This window comes from Ursus maritimus, unplaced genomic scaffold (assembly GCF_017311325.1).
Source record: "Ursus maritimus isolate PB19 unplaced genomic scaffold, ASM1731132v1 scaffold_22, whole genome shotgun sequence".
NCBI classification, from domain to species: domain Eukaryota; kingdom Metazoa; phylum Chordata; class Mammalia; order Carnivora; family Ursidae; genus Ursus; species Ursus maritimus.
In genome coordinates this window covers 42,651,800-42,668,726 of record NW_024424675.1, presented here as the reverse complement: position 1 = coordinate 42,668,726, position 16,927 = coordinate 42,651,800, and the positions used below count along the sequence as shown (strand labels likewise).

At 50.5% G+C, this 16,927-nt stretch overlaps 1 protein-coding gene across 1 annotated transcript in view; it reads left to right on the top strand.

The window, feature by feature from the left end:
* The first annotated feature begins 1,211 nt into the window (after positions 1–1,211).
* CTCFL (CCCTC-binding factor like) overlaps positions 1,212–16,927 on the top strand; it is a 36,176-nt gene continuing 20,460 nt past the window's right edge. Inside the window, exons 1-8 of the mRNA XM_040637871.1 lie at positions 1,212–1,748; positions 2,204–2,429; positions 6,229–6,399; positions 6,710–6,843; positions 9,333–9,453; positions 10,725–10,874; positions 12,745–12,905; positions 15,265–15,447. Coding sequence (XP_040493805.1) covers positions 1,212–1,748; positions 2,204–2,429; positions 6,229–6,399; positions 6,710–6,843; positions 9,333–9,453; positions 10,725–10,874; positions 12,745–12,905; positions 15,265–15,447 — 1,683 coding nt within the window. The remainder of the gene's footprint in view (positions 1,749–2,203; positions 2,430–6,228; positions 6,400–6,709; positions 6,844–9,332; positions 9,454–10,724; positions 10,875–12,744; positions 12,906–15,264; positions 15,448–16,927) is intronic.

The following is a 16,927-nucleotide window of genomic DNA, read 5'->3' as shown; positions in this document are numbered from 1 at the left end:
CCCCTACAGGTGCCTCCACTACTCCCCTCCCCATCCATCTCCCCCCTGCCCCGGGGTCTCTCAGCGCCCCGTGCAGGTCCCGCTCCACTTTCCCTCCTCGTGCATCCCCCCCATCTCAGCGCCCCCTGCAGGTGCCCCACTACTCCGCTTCCCATCTATCTGCCGCTGGGTTTCTCAGCGCCCCCTGCAGGTCCTGCTCCGCTTCCCCTCCCCTGCATTCCCCTCCCCCCATCTCAGCACCCCCCGCAGGTGCCCCTACACTTTCCTCTACATCCATCCCCCAGGTCTCCGTCCATCCCCTGCAGGTGTCCCCCTATTTCCCCTCTGTAGCCATCCCTCCTAGGTCTCAGCTCCCCCTGAGGGTGCCCCTCCCCTTCAGCTCCCCCATCTTCCATTGCCCCCTCTCTTCTGGCTCCGCCCCTTGCACGCTGATCCCCTTCTTTCCCGCCTTGCGCTTGCGCACTGCTGCACTTGACCGTCGCGCCCAGGCGGCCCGCGGGCGGCAGGCAGTGGCAGGCAGCACGCGGCACGAGGCAGCGGCCACCAAGGCAGGGTGGGCTGGGCGCCCAGGCCACGCCTCCCGGGTGAGGGGCTGCCCCAGGGACTAGACTCCAGACCCCTGTAGAACACAGGCTGCTCCCACGTGGGCGGGTGGGGCCCGGGGGAGAGCCCCCCAGCTTGGCGTGGAGGGATGGGGCAGGGAGGGACTGGGAGTGTAGGCGCCTTGAAGCCCAGAGGGTGGGCGTAGCCGGTCTGAAGCCTGCTCGGCTAACTTTGCATGAGCTAGAGGCTCTAGGCCCAAAGCCCGCGTGGCTCAGATGGTGCTCAGTCTGGAATCGTGTAACGGTGGAAAGTCGGCTCAGGCCCCACCTTGCTACTCCTAGTCCTAGCATGCGCGTTTGCTGAAAGCCCACTCAGACCCGAGCTTTCTAGGCCTAGCAGTGTGCACTGGCCCAGACCATGCTGGGGCCCCACCTTGCTAGGCTGTGTATTTGCCAAAAGCCTACTCAGGCCCAAACTTACTAGTTCTAGAATCTTCTGGACTAACTCCTGCTTTCGCCTAAACACTGTTTAGGCTCAGCCCCTTCTAGACCTAGGCGGAATCAACTTAGTCCTGACTCCTGGGAGGCCAGGACCTTGTCATGGCTTGATCCAGCCCCACTGTGCCCTACCAAGACTGCTCTCTTGTTTCTCAAACAGGCCACGTCACGATGGCAGGGACTGAGATCTCTGTCCCTTCCGAGCAGTTTACCAAAATCAAAGCACTGGAGCTGATCCCAGAAGTCCTATTAGAGGACGAGGAAGACGGAGCATGCCGAGGGAGGGGGCCCCCAGGCCCCGGAGACGTTCAGGCCCCGTGCCCCTACGGGCCCCTCCAGGCCCAGATGCTGGAGGGAGAGCAGAAGCCGCTGCTCACCACGGAGGAGAGCGAGAAGCACATTCTAACCCTGCAGACGGTGCACTTCTCCGAGGCCGAGGCCGTGGAGGTGCAGGACGTCAGCTGGCTCAGCGTGCAGCCCCAGGAGGGCGTGCAGGTGACGGTCCAGCAGGCGGGCGGCAGGCTGCAGTCTGTGCTGTGGCTGGGCGAGGGGTCCCAGCAGTGCGTCGCCATCAGCATCCAGGAGGAGGCGTACGTGCTGCAGGAGATGGAGGTGATGGAGCTGCAAGTTCTGGAAGGCAGCTTGGCCGTGGCCAGTGAGGAGAGTAAGTGTGCGGTGAGCCTGGCCGAGAGCGCAGGATTGCTGAAGGTACGGCTGGTTTGAGTAAACAGACCCTGTGTGGGGCTGGGGCAGGGGGGCGAGGGGGGGGAACTCAGACTACTTTTTTTTTTTTTAGTTGCTCTTTGTGCACGATTAGGTGGGGACAAGCGAGTTAAAAGTTGCAGTTTAAATCAAACACAGTAAAAAGATTGCCCTGGGAAAATCTTGGGAGCCCTCCTGTTCTTTTCCAAAAGTTCGAAAAGTTACGCCGAGGAACGCTACAAGGAGCATTGTGTTTTTAAAAAACAGTGTTCTGTTTCATTCCCCAAATCCTGGATGCTTAATAATGATGGTGTCGGCATTTTGGGGTCCAATAGATGACCTTCTATGCTTCCGTAATTCTTGTTGTTCTTTATGGGCTCTCTGGTGTCGCCAAGGCAAAGAGTTCAGTGGATTGTCGTTCAGAGATAGTGTTTGTCTGAATGCTCGCTTTTGTTTATTAGCTTGAGAAAGGCCAGGAGGAGGACCAGCTGCTGGCTGAAGGAGGACTCGATCCACAGGTGGGAGAGCAGCTCTTTCTTGTGGAAGCGAAGCCGGGAGATGAAGGGAGAGACGAAATTGTGCTGACCGTTTCAGACTTGCACGTGGAAGAACAAGAAGAGAAACCTGCATGCGTTCAAGGCCATGTTGAGAAAGCCAGCGCTACAAAAAACCCGAAAAAGACGAAGGGTAGGCCAGCTCGTGCAGCCGAGGAGATCGTGCCTACCAGGGGGCTGCCGCTGCTCTTTAGGGGCACGAGAGGGTGGTTGAAATTGTACGTGGTTGACTTGTAGTTGCTTTCAAACTGCCAGGAAATGGGAGAAACTTTAAAGGAATGTTCTGTGTTGTGAATCAAATCCAAAAGAGTCTGTCTTGGACACAGATGTTTTTAAAGCAGAGTAAAAACGCTCCCGCAAAGTGCTGTGTAGGAACAGAGAAGGTGGGCCCTGGTCTACCCCTGGTTTGCAGCCCCGGGGAGTGGGGAGGACTGCGCAGGGCTGATGGAGGCTCGGGCAAGGGCCTCGGGGCCAGAAGGAGGAACCATGTCCAGAAGGCAGCAGAGGCTTGTAGGGCGGGGATGTTCAGGTGAGGGCAGGGAAGAGGACTCAGAAGCCATTAAGACCTGGGATCCCCACTCCAGGCAGCAGCAAGCGGCCTGCGGGGGGAGCTCCAGAAGTATGCGGCCTCTTTCTGAGGGTGGGCAGCTCCGCGGATGGCTGCTCCAAGAGGGAGATGAGGCCAGGCTAGGAAGGACCTTGAAGCTCAGTTGAGTCAGATTACAACTAAGATTGCATCGCGGCAGCCCACGGGGTGAACTTGACCCTCCAAAATGAGTTCTATAGCTTTTTAGAAAATGCTAGTTTCTCACTTACTTAAAGCAAGAGAGCTTACCACCCAAATCTCAGTTTCTAGCTCATTTGTACAAAGTCATCTCTGGCCACACGTGGCTGTTTCCTGCCAGCAACAGGTGGCCGGGGCCGGGAGGTGACTGCCTTTTGAAAGTCACACCTCCTGTTTTTCATGCGTGTGGTTCAGGTCGTTCATTGAGGTTCACAGCCTCTGGCTTCAGTGGACGGCGGAGTTTGTAGTCTCTGCTATAATATATATACATTTATATCATGCTTCTCATGTATTTAAAGTGAGAGATCATACCCCCAAATCCCCAATTCCTAGCTCGTTTTATTTTTCATCTATTCACAATCGTGTGCAACTGACCCCACTAATTCCAGGCTCTTTCCATCCCCCAAAGAAAAGTGAGCCACAGGGACGCCTGGGTGGCTCCGTGGGTTAAGCGTCTGGCTTCGGTTCAGGTCAAGATCCCCGAGGTGCTGGGATCGAGCCCTGCATCGGGCTCCCTGCTCCATGGGGAGCCTGCTTCTCCCTCTTCCTCTGCCCCTCCCCCTGGGTTGTACCTACCCCCCCTCAAATCAATAAATAAATTTTAAAAAAAAGAGAGAGAAGTGTACGCACTTAGCGGTCATCCTTGGACACGTCATTTAAAGGGACTCGTACGCATGAACTATGTGGCCTTTGTGTCTGGATTTCTTCACTTAGCGTTGATCAGTGCTTCATTCCTCCATCCCTGAGTGGTCGTGCGTCGGGGGATCCGCGTGCATCCATCCACCCGTCACCATTCGGGCTGTTTCTGCATTGTAGCCGGTGTGAGCAGTGCCGGAGGAGTATTTACGTACAGGGTTTTGTTTGCACGCTTCTTTCCTCTTCTGTCGGACGTGTACGTAGAACCGAATGGAATTGCTGGATCATATGGTCAGTCTATATGTCAGTTTTTGAGGAACTCCCGGCTTCCCCCAGCAGCTGCACCAGCTTACCCCCCCCAGCAGTGTGGGAGGGTGGCCCCACGGAGGTTTTGATTTGCATTTCCCTGATGCTAGTAAAGACGTAGGAAGTTGGTGAAAAATTACCGGTAAGATGGTATATTGTCAGGTGCTTATGGGCCATGTGTTTGTCTTCTTTGGAGGAAGGTCTGCTGACATGCTTTGCCCATTTTTCAGTTGGTACCTGTATTCGTCTCCTGGCACTGCCCAACAGTACACCACACTTGGGGTGGCATAGACAATAGGAAGGTGTTCTCTCGCGGTCCCGAAGGCTGGGAGTCTGGAATCATGGTGTTGGAAGGCTCTAGGAAGGAATGTGTTCGGGCTTTCTCCTAGCTTCTGGCATTGTCCCAATCACAGCATGTTTTTAGCTCATAGATGTATCACTGTCTCGGCCTCTCTCGTCATGTAAAAGTCTCCCTCCCCGTGTGTGTTCTCTACCTGCGTTTCTTCTCCTCTTCTTGTAAGGGCGCCAGTCATACCCACCCTCCTCCAATATGATCATGTAAGCCTGACGGCAGCTGCAAAGACCCTATGTGCAAGTAAGGTCACCGTTAGGATTTCAGTGTATCTTCGGGGGGATCACAATTCAACCCATAAACCTTCTATTTCAAGTTTGCTCTCAAGTTTGCTTCTATGTCAAGTGTTGTATCAGGAAGGCCGTTGGAATTTGTGAAGTGCTTTTTCTGACTCTGTGGAGCTCATGGTGATATTTCCCCTTCCTTTTGTTAATACGCTGTGATGCACTGACTGGTTGTGGTATGTCGAACCATCCTTCCATTCCTGGGATAAATTCCACTTGGTCCCAGTGCACAATCCTTTTAATAAGCTGCCGGGTTTGGTTTACTAGTATTCTATTGGAGACTTTTCCATTTATATTTATAAACGTTATTGGTCTGTAGTTGTCCTGTGGTGTCTTTGGTTTTAGTATCCGAGTAATCCTGGCCTCACGGAATGAATCCTGGCCTCACGGAATGAACTAGGAAGTGTCCTACTTTTCCATGTGTGAACTTTGAAAAGGATTGATGTTAATTCATTAAGCATGTAGGTAGAATTCTCCAGTGAAGCCTTCTGGTCCTGGGGGTTTCTTTGTGGGTAGTTTCTTGATTAATGATTCAATCTCTTTATTTGCTATAGGGCTATCTAGATTTTCTATTTCTCCTTGAACCAGGGTTGGTAGTTTGTGTGTTTCTAGGAATTTTCCATTTCATCTGGGTTATCTGGTTCACTGGCATACAGTTGTTCAAAGTACTGTCTTATAACTGCTCTCGCTCAGTACGGTTCCACATATTTATGAATTTCCCACATTTCCTTCTTTTATTGGTTCCTGATTTCATGTCATGATGGTCAGAGATATATGATTTCTATGCTTTTTTAAAATTTATCGACATTTTTTAAAGATTTTATTTATTTGAGAGAGAGAAAAAGCACAAGCAGGGGACAGCGAGAAGGAGAAACAGACTCCCCACTGAGCGGGGGGTCCAATGTGGGGCTTGATCCCAGGACCGCAGGACCGTGACCAAGCCGAAGGCAGACAGACGCTCAACTGACCGAGCCACCCAGGCGCCCCCTTTTTATTGACATTTGTTTTGTGGCCTAACACGTGGATTTTCCTGAAGAATGTTCTGCATGCACCTGCAAAGAACGCCCGTTGTGCTGTTGTTGAGTGGAGTGTTCTGTAGATGTCTGTTATGTCTGTTTGGTTTATAGCATTAAGTCTTCTGTTTTCTTGCTGATACTCTGTCTAGTTGTGCTCTCCGTTGTTGAAAGTAGAATATTGAAGTCTCCCACTGTTACTGCAGTGCTTCTTTCTACCTTCCCCTCTGTCCATTTTTGCTTCAGGTATTTTGGGGCTCTGTTATTAGGCGCGTATAAGTTTGTAATCGTTCTCCCTTTGTGGTGGATTGGGTCTGTTATTGTTGTATAATATCCTTGTTTGTCTCTTGTAACAGATTTTGTCTTAAGTTTGTTTTGTCTATTACTAGAGTTGCCCCAGCTCTATGGGGTACCGTTTGCACGGAATATCTTTTGTTGGGTTACCCCATGACGCTAAAAAAGGGATGTGCCAAGCTACTTTAATGTGTTTCAATGGAATTTGAACATCTCAAGGAAGATTTTTACAAATATGTAAACTCTCTATCTTCTTCCTGCAGAAGTAAAACGAACCTTCCAGTGTGATATGTGCGTGTTCACCTCTTCTAGAATTTCGAGTTTTAATCGTCACATGAAAACTCACACGGCTGAAAAGCCCCATATGTGCCATCTTTGCCTAAAAGCCTTTCGCACTGTCACTCTTCTGCGGAATCATGTCAATACACACACAGGTAAACTGGACGAGAAGGATATTTCCCAGTGAGGATAAGTGTTAAAGTTTATACACGAATGCGAATCTACCTATTTGCACATCAAAATAACATCCTTGGTTTAACGACGTTAGTTTTGTCTTCCATGTTGCCTAAAAACATCAAATGTTATAAAGACTTTTCTCCTTTGTGGCTGGGGTATCTGTGATTTAAAGGGCCTCTTCTTAATTTTTAAAGCATTCTTAAACTGAGTCTAATTTATAGGTTATAAATTCCTAGGAGAACTTGTGGTGAAGTCTTGTTTAACAGGATGAACTATGGGATTTTACAGGAACCAGGCCCTACAAGTGTGGTGACTGTGATATGGCATTTGTCACCAGTGGAGAACTTGTCCGACATAGACGTTATAAACACACTCACGAGAAGCCCTTTAAATGCTCCGTGTGCAAGTATGCCAGCGTGGAAGTAAGTTCACTCAGTACTGAGAGCTTCACGGCGCTCTTATTAAGAAGTTGACGTGACAGTTAAGTTACACTGATAGAATCCCTTACAAAATAGGTTTCGCGAAAGATATTATTCATACAAAATCTATGCAGGAAATAATACTCGTTCTATTTCCTGAATTTAATATAGAAAGTTGGAGGGGCACCTGGATGCCTCAGTCGGTTAAGCATCTCACTCTTGATTTTGGCTCAGGTCACAATCTCAGGGTTGGGAGATGGAGCCCAGCTGGCATGGAGTCTGCTTAAGATTCTCTCTCCCTCTCCCTCTGCCCTCACTCCTCGCTTGCATGCATGTTTGATTTCTCTCTCTCTGTCTCTCTAAAAAAAAAAGAAAATAGAAAATTAATTTTTTTTCTTTGATTACCAATTAGTGAAAGTACAGTAAAAGTGTACAAATTACAAATGAAATCACTTATACTTGAGAGAGATGTTTCTCAAATGTGTTAGTCCTATCTGGTGTTTTCTGGAGCATACTCGTTCTACAAAATCCAAGGGTGTTTGCTCTGACATAGAACACAGAAGCAATCTGAGTTTTCTCTGCAACTTGGGACCTTTCCTCAGTGGCACCTGGTCAGATACAAGGCAACTTGTGTGAAGAATGAGACGTGGTTCATTTCCTCTCTTAAGTGCAGTGAGACCACCTTTCTGAATCATCAGTGATGTGTCATGGTCATTTCACCCAGATGGTTTTATTTATACCTTCTGGCTGGTTCAGCCACACTCCAAATGCAATGACGGCCGCCTGCGTAACTTACGGTGCAAAGTCAGTTCCCTGCAAGGAACAGTTAAGGGCTCCCTCCGCTCTCTGTCAGCGCGCACGCTGGGTGCTGGGTCCGGGCCCAGCGGGGGAGGGATCACACACTCCCACAGAATGGAGTTAAAGGAGAGGGCTGGAGTTTAAATACAGTCATGATGCAACCGCGTTTCGTAAATGAGGGAAGCTCACAGACAGGGTCAGGATTTGGTTCCAAGAATTTTTTCCCACTATTACTATTTTTAAAAATTATTTGTCATCGGAGTTAAAGGTGGTGGCTATGTAAGGAAACACAGCGAAGGTTTCAAGGCACAAAGCCACCTGAGAATTCTCAGCTCGAGGGGCCCCCTTGTCGGTGCCCTGCAGGTTCTCAGCACACACTTGCCTGGGGGGGGAGACCCTTCTCAGGGGTGGGCCGTCCGCGCGCAGCCCGAGGAGTGGTCGGCCTCGACGTAGGGACCCTCTGCCACCCAATGCAAGGGCATTGCCCCTTCTGTGCAGTTTCCAAGCCCTGCTCTGCTGCTCTGCTGTAAGGGGGGGGGTAGCCTAAGCTCTCCCAGCAGTGTCCCTTGACATTGGGGCTAGCAGAAATGTATCCAAGCTGTGGGCAGATTACAACACCCCTGAAAGCTTGTGAACACCCCTCGTCCCCTGCTCCCTTCGGAGCAGCAGAGGACGTCTGTGCACGGCTGCCTTCCCTGCTCTCTCTGCTCATCAAACGTTTAGTGCCATAGTTGTTAAAACTTTGTTTTGCCTTCTCACATGCTCACAGACATCCACTTCACTTCCGAAAATCTAAGCTAAACTTTTCCATTCGGACCTTGTTTTCCATTCTACGTCTTCTGTTCTTGAATGTTCTCCAGGCTTATGTATGCTTGTTCCATACTGGAAAGCCAGACCAAGCGTAGCCTTCCTGAGATCGCAGGCAGGGCCGACGCCAGCTTTCTGACAACGGTTGCCCCAGGATGGCTGATGGCCCTGTGTTCTGCTAAAGGCAGATAAGAGCCTGCTGTGAAGTGCGTACAGAAAAAGGACAGTTCTAGAGGGTGATCAGACAGGCAAGGAAAAAAAAAAAAAGATCAAACCAGAGGGAATATGTGGTTTGCCTTTTAATTAATTGCCTGGGATATGTAATTAATCACATTAGCATTTGCTTCCTTTTACTTAAAAGTTTCTTCTTACAAAGAAAGCGCTAACACCTAGAACTTGTCCTTGCTAGAAAGGGAGGCCTGTCTCCACTCCTGCGCCATTTAGGGTCCACAGGGCTTGTAACTGGGAAATGCCTCACGGGGATGTCGTGGTCCGTTAAACACCCCCCGTTCCAAGGCTCCCGCTTTATTCACGCGAACAGAAGTCTTCCCGCCTCTGCGAGCCGATCTAAACTTGCCTTGGAAATGAGAACCAGCTCTTGTCTGGCTCTGAGCAGCTGGATCTCAGGTTCCCTTTGTCAAGGGAAGTCGAGTCTGAGAGTCTCTCGAAATTACTGCTCCTTAGCCACCAAGGAGCTCAGACGCACACATCAAATGAAAACCATCATCCAGGGCGGAAAATAAAAAGTCAGGACGGTTCACGGTGTTCGGGTGTGAAACCCGCGCTGACCTTAACCTGGGAGCAATTTCCAGATCTTTTGTTATGCTGATGAATGGAAGATTCTCAGGCCTTTGACGTGTTGACGGCGCTCGTGCCTCCTTTCCCAGGCCAGTAAGCTGAAGCGCCACGTCCGCTCGCACACGGGGGAGCGCCCCTTCCAGTGCCTTCTGTGCAGCTACGCCAGCAAGGACACCTACAAGTTGAAGCGGCACATGAGGACGCACTCAGGTAACGCGGGAGGAGACCCCGCGGGTCCGTTTCGGGGGAGCCTGGACAGTGTTCCTCGCGGCCCATGGCAAGCTCAGACGTCAAAGCGAGCGTCTTCATCCTTTCTGACGCGGGGCATTTGATCCGCACCTTGGTGTGTACTTAGCCTTGGGGGGGGGGGTCCCACCGGGAGAAGTAGACCGCTGTCCAGGGTCTGGCTCCGTGGGCGAGTCGGGGATTTAAAAGTCCCCTGCTTAACTGACCCCACAATTTTAAGGCAGAATGTGAAGCGCGCTGGCTTTGTAATGCACTTATTTTCTTCTTTATTTATTTTTAATGGACCTGTAGTTGACACACTAGTTTCAGGTGTACCACAGAGAGACGGTCCTGTCCCACGCTTTACACGACGCTCACCGTGACAAGTGTGGTCCCCTTCTGCCACCGCACAAGCTGACACGGACGACGTGATTACCAGGCCCCATGTTCCCTGGGCCATGCTGTTCATCCCCACGACTTGTTTATTTTATAACTGAAAGTTCATAACCTCTTAATCCCCTCCATCTGTCGGCCCGTCTCTCAACCCCGCTGTCCTGTGGCAACCCCCAGTTCTCTGTATTTACAAGTCTGTTCTGTTTTGTTACATAGACCATACATGTGAGGGAAATCCTAGGGTGTCTTTCTCTGCCTGGCTTTCTCACTTAGTGTAACCCCCTCTAGGTCCCCCCGTGTCATTGCAGATGGCAAGATTTCATTCTTTTTTGACGGCTGAGCAATAGTCCATCATATACATAAACACACCCCACCTCTTCTTTATCTGTTCATTTATCGGTGGGTAGTCGGGCTGCTTCCGTATCTCAATTATTGTCAGTAACGTTGCAGTAAACATAGGGGGGCCTATATCTTCCCAAATCACTACTTTTGTTTTCTTCACATAAATACCCAGAAACGGAATTAGTGGGTCATATGGTATTTCCAGCTCCCATTTTATATATTTTTTTTGTATGAAGACTGTGTTTACGTGTATGTCTCGGTTCTTTCACAGCAGGGTGGGAACCGGGTCGCTCACGGACGAGTACCCCCCAGATGGCAGGAGAGCCGCCTGCCTGGGCCACTGTCCACACAGCTGTGCTTGATGTGATGTTGTCTGCGTGTGATGTAGGCATCGGGCTCGAATCGTGGGGCTAAATGTACAAGGAAGGGGTTGAGAAAGGAGCCTCGGCGAGAAAAGAAAAGCTCTCAGCTTGCTGGGCGAAGCCTCCGCGCAGAGGGTCATTTTTGTCTCTGTGTCACAGGTGAGAAGCCGTACGAATGCCACGTGTGCCACGCACGCTTCACCCAGAGTGGCACCATGAAAATACACATCCTGCAGAAGCACAGCGAGAATGTCCCCAAATACCAGTGTCCTCACTGTGCCACCATCATCGCAAGGAAGAGTGACCTGCGTGAGTGTCTGGCTTCATGAACTTCCTTTAATGACAGTATTTGTTGGCTCTTTGGGGGCACAGCCTGGAAACCCGAGGAGCGCTGGGCCTGATGACAGGGAGGCCCCTGGGCTGCAGGACCAGCTCCGGGAGAGGGGTTTTTTCCAGAGGTCCTGTGATGCCATCTAGTGGTGAGATTGCAGAAGTGCAATTTCATGGCTTGAGCCCATTCAGTTCCAGGTACACCTGCTAAGCAAACACAGGTATTTTAGCTCCTAAAACACTTCCACAGATACTGTTTTATTCCATATTAGTCCTGTTTTTACAGATGTTGGAGGGGCTTAGAGAGACAGTGTGAACTGCCCCAAGATCCCCCAAACTAGGAGGTGCCAGGGTGCCCAGAGGTGGCCTGAGGATAGGTTCTGACTCTGTTAACGTTCTCATCAGTGATACTCTGCAAACCTTTCTTAGACTCTTGCTGTGATCCTAACACATTCGGGGAGCTGAGGTTACAAAAGGAAGAACCAAAACAGCCCTCCCCTCAGGGAACTCGCTTCGATAAAAGAGGCCAGCCTGTGGCCTGAAATCCTTGCTGTGACATGGCATGACCTTCTCATGGCACGAAGCACCACAGTGAGACCGGAACACATCGTGGGTGACACCGAATGCCAGAGTTAGGAGTTTGGATTTTATCCTGCCCGCAGGGAAAACCAGGCAGTATTTAGCAGCGGGAGCAACCGGGAGTGAATGAGCCTCTTTCCTTTGTGTCGGGGCCCCTGGGCTTCCCATTTTCCATGATCTTACTCCTCTTGCCAAAGCGTGTAACGCTGTGATACTCAGAATACGTTAGCCCAAATGCAAGTCACCGATTCGCCAGGTGGAAGTCTGGAGATGAGATGCGCTGTTTTGGGAACATTTCTGAAAGAGCGAGGGTGTTTTATGAAGCCTTAACTTTTTTTCAAATCTGGAACATTCTGTCAGTGTTACTATAGTTACTGACATGTCACAAAACCTAGCCCAGTGGGACTTTGTAGGGCACAAGGGCCACAAGGCTGTTGCCCAGAAAGGAAACAGGACTTTGACAACACGACAAAATGACGTAGGTTACCCCTCATCTCAGTGTAAGATGCTTTGGGAACCGGCCCAGTCTTTCTGCCCCCGTCGGAGAGATCGGGCTCCTCAGTGAATGAGTCGGCACATCGAGGTGTCCCTCCTCCAGTTGTCCATTGGGGTTTGGCCTCTTCCGCAAAGGACCACAAACCACCATGCGTTAGCCTCGGTTCGGCAGAAATTATTCTAGAGCGTGTCCAGTCAGACCTCACGGCGAGTCCTAGGTCAGTGACGACAGGAAAGAAACAGGGCATTGACTTCTAACAGAACATCTGGACTTTTCTTTTTAAGTTAAGATACAGAGGTTATATCTTTGTTATGAGAAATCACCTTAATATTATCCTAAAAACCCGCCACACCATGGTAAGGTTCTCGAGGTGCTTTGTTCAGTGAACACGCTGTGTCGGACAGGCCCCAGCTGAAACGGCATCTCACCCTGCAGCGAAAGGGTCGTCCGCGGGCCTGTCGGCAGGCCGTGCGTTCCGAGCAGCCCCGCGCAGCACCCAGCAGGGAAGGATTTCATTCGTGGGGAGGCAGCTGGCAATGGCTGGAGGCCTTCTGGTCGTCACACCTGGGGAGAAAACACTGCTCCTCGTGTCTCCTGGGTGGAGGCCAGGGGCGCTGCCAAAGTCCCCGCAGCGCCCAGCACGGCTCACCCAGGAAGAAACCAGCGCCAGGGGCTAGTGGTGCCGAGATCAGGGGGCCCTGACACCCAGGGCTCGGGAGAGCAGGGGACAGAAAGAACACGGTTTCAGCGCGAACCGTTCTGTCACTCTTCTAGGCGTCCATCTGCGCAATCTGCACACTTACAAGGCCACAGAGATGAAGTGTCGCTGCTGCTCCGCCGTCTTCCACGAGCGCTACGCCCTCATTCAGCACCAGAAGACGCATAAGAACGAGAAGAGGTTCAAGTGTGACCACTGCAGTTATGCCTGCAAGCAGGTACCACGTTTCAGGCCGTTTGGGGAGGCGGAGGAAGGCCGCGGTGTACGCGAGAAGGGAGGGCTGGCAGGGGATCCTGGTCCCTTTGAGAATACAGGAAAAAGTCATGCTTTCGTGCAAGAGAGTGTTCAGACGAACCAGCAAGCAGCCATGGGCCCACACGTCAAAGCTACGGTTCTTCAAAGTATGGTGGACGGGGGCGCCCGGGTGGTTCACCGTCGGGGAGCCTCCGACTCTTGGTTTCGGCTCAGGTCATGATCTCAGTCGTGGGATCGAGCTTCGAAGTGGGCTCCTCGCTCAGCGAGGAGTCTGCTCTAGGATTCTCTCGCTCCCTCTCCCTCTGCCCTCCCTCCCCGTGCATGCTTTCTTGCTGTCTCTTTCCCCTCTAAAATAAATAAAACCTAAAAAAAAAAAAAAAAAGGTATGCTTTACAGACCTCTGCACATCCTTGAAACCAGTCAGGGCCGTCAGATCAAGACGATCATGAACTAATTAATGCCAACAGATTATTTGCCCTTTTCACTACGTTGGCATGGGCCGTGGTGGTGCCAAGGCAGGGGAGGTGCGTCAGAACCAAGCAGAACAGCGGCAGGACGCAGGACGCAGTCTCCGCTGTGTTCCTCACCATCCTGCACTGGCTATAAAGATAAAGGGCAGTTTTACCTAAGACTGGTCCTGATGAGGCCATGACAGTTACCAGCTTCGTTCACCCTTGACCCTGAATCCTGGAACTGAAGAGGCGCCTCTGCTGTCTTCCGAAGCCCAGCGGTGGGAGGGAGGGAAGCATCTGGCGCGGTGTTCGAGTTCCCAGCTCAACTAGCAACTCTTTCCCGAACCGCTGTTTTCACTTGAAAGAGCAAGTGATAAACTCTGCTGCTTCGTCCCAGACATTTGGCAACACTCTGTGCCCTTTTTTTTTTTTTTTTGCAAGTAAATAAAGTGAGTCCGTCACTTCAAGGAAAATGTGTTGCCAAAGATACGATTTCAGCTGTCAAGAGGAAATAAACAATTAGAAATTTGTATTTCCACCACCGTGAGCTTGACAGCTTGCTAACACTTTAAGTCTTTTCTAAGGAGACTGGAGTGATTTTAAGAAAACATGTCTTTACAAAGTGTCATGAAATGTGTCAACAGTGAGAAGGGCTCCGTAACTCAGTAAATTGCAATTTGCCAGACGGCCAATCAGTCCATTATTTTACAAAATCATGCCTATAGGTAAAAGATTCACTCAGAGTGTAAGGTAGGTCACTGAATTGGAATGGAATGGAATGCAAAAAAGACTGTCTTCCCCTCACACCCTTCCTCTCACCCTCCTCCCAGGACAGCATGGCTCAGTCCCTCCCTGGGAGTCAAGGTCCCAGCAGGGCCGCGCTATCTGGGAAGGAGGGCGAGAGAAAAGGCCTGTGGGGAAGAGTGAACCCGTAAGAGAGAGCCTTGGAGAAACACGGTTCGGTTACGAACAGTAACGTAAAAGTGGGCATGTGTCTTCTCACGTGATTGTAGCATTTTAGGTACTTTTGCTTGACTTTATATATTTGTGTCCTGCTTCTCCAAATTATTTACTCATGTAAATCTTAGTTAAAATTTCTGGTTATTTCTTTGCTAAGAACAGTTATTATTACTTTTATGCTTTTAAATAGATACTAAGATTTGTCCTAATACTTATCAGAAAGCGGGAGGGGAAATATTTAGAGGCATACTGTACTTTCAGCCCCAAATAGCCACTGATTTAAACTCTGACATTAGTTTTTTTAAAAAATTTTTTAAAGATTTATTTATTCTAGAAAGAGAGTAATCTCGAGTGCATGAGTGGGGGACGGGGCAGAGGGAGAGAAGCTCCAGCAGACACCCAGCTGAGTGCAGAGCCTGACGCGGGGCTCCATCCCACGACCCTGAGGTCATAATCTGAGCCAAGACCAAGAGTCGGATGTTCACCAACTGAGCCACCCAGGCGCCCCTCCGACATAGATTAGTGTGCAGGTTGTCTGTCCTTTGTAAACTCAGATCATGGCAAATAGTTCTAGAAGCAAGGCTGCAAATCCATGAGCTATCTTGGAGGGACAGATAACTATCGTTTGACTCCCCAAGGAATGTTCCGCCGCATGCCCTGAGGGGCTGGGGGCCCCTGCTGGGAGCTTGCTGGTGGCCTGCAGCAGCGACGGTGACAGATGTGGGTCCTGGATGGCCAGTCTGTGTTGCCACTGCAGCTGGGCCATCCTGACAACGTGTGTGCTGTCAGGTCTCTTAATCGCACGCTCATCGTTGGGGAGGGAAGAAAGGTATATACTCAATACTGCCAAAGACTAAAAAACTCCCTGTAAGGAGTTCAGCGGCTTGTTTTCCTCCCCTTCCCTCCTAGGAGCGTCACATGACCGTTCACAGACGCACGCACACCGGGGAGAAGCCGTTCACCTGCCTCGCGTGCAATAAATGTTTCCGACAGAAGCAGCTTCTCGACGTGCACTTCAAGAAGTACCACGATGCGAGTTTCGTGCCGGCTGTGTACGAATGCCCCGCGTGCGGCAAGGGCTTCTCCCGCGGGGTAAGCTTGCCTGCGGCGGGGATCCTCCCCGGAGGTCCTCTCTGCCCCGGCGCGGACGCCCTCGGGGAGTGTAAAGGCAATCAGAGCAGCCCGCCCGGGCTGGAGCAGCCTCGGTCCGCCGCGGGGGAGCGGTTACTAGCTTTTTGGAGTCCCCGAGCTCTTGAAAATCTTGTGAAAGCGTGCTCGCCCCTTCCGTGAAAAGAATTCTGCAGACCCGATCTTGCACATCATTTGAGGGAATCCTCATAGTCCCCAGAACCTGCAAGGACTCCTGCTTTCAGTGGAACATTTTAACCTCACTCCCCTGAATCAGATTAAGGCTGCTTCACAGAGAGGCCGCAACCTTCGGAACGTCTCGGAGATGTCCTTAGAGCAGCGTTGGTGGTACTCCGCTAAGAAATACGGCTCGTCTTCCGTGTTATTTTTGCGGGGCTGTGTTAGCGATCTATTGCTATCTAACAAATTACCTCAAAACTTAGCGTAAACACCACAAACGTTTATTACCGCCCATTTTCTGTGGGGCAGGAATTTGGCAGGGGCTTAGCTGGGTGGTCTGGCTCAGCATCTCTCGGGGGGTCAGTCAGGATATCGTCCACTGGGGGCCACATCTGGCCGGGCTGGAGGCTCCACTCCCTAGATGGCGCCCTCCCATGGCTGTTGGTGGCTTTGGTTCCTCACCACATAGACCTCTCTGTTGGGCAGCTCGAGTGTCCTCGTGACCCAGAGCAAGGGGGAAGCCACTGTGCCCTTTGTCACCTAGTTTTAACAGTGACCCGTTACTTCTCCTCATTAGAAACCAATCATTAGGTCCAGCCCACATTCAAGAGGTGGGGGATGGGGATCCTTTTGAAAGGAAGCGTGTGGAAGAACTTGTGGTCCTTGAAAAACCCCCACAGATGGCGTGCCAGATCCCTAGACAATGTGTGCGCTCCCGGCCAGCCTTGATGAAAGTTTCGAGTTATCTGAAGTTGACTCTTTTCATGGGGAGAAAGCTTAATCTTTTCTCTTTGTGTTTTCCTGGGTAATTCTGGAGTGTTAATACTCTTAAGTTCAAAATTTCAAATACAAGTAGTGGCAGCACTGCAAACACAGTAGGGTTCATGCTGAGTTAACTTTGTAAAGAGTCAGCATTGTAAGAACCTACCCTTTGGGGTGAGGAACCAGCAAACAGAGGAAAGAATGGGTCCGCCTCAGAGAATTCCTCAGAACATATAATCGGAAGTTTTAAAAATTTTTCTTGCGTTCGAGAAAGTTTATTTGAACAGCGTACCTTGGAGATACTGTAGGTGTTAGTTCCACAGTAAAGCACATGTCACGATAAAGTGAGTGAAAGGCATGTTTTGGTTTCCCAGTGCATATAAAAGTACATTTACCCTATGCTACAGTCTGTTAAGCATGCCAGAGCATTCTGTCTAAAAAAAAAAGTATAAACCTTACTGTAAAAATACAGCTAAAAAATGCTGACCATCATCTGAGCTTT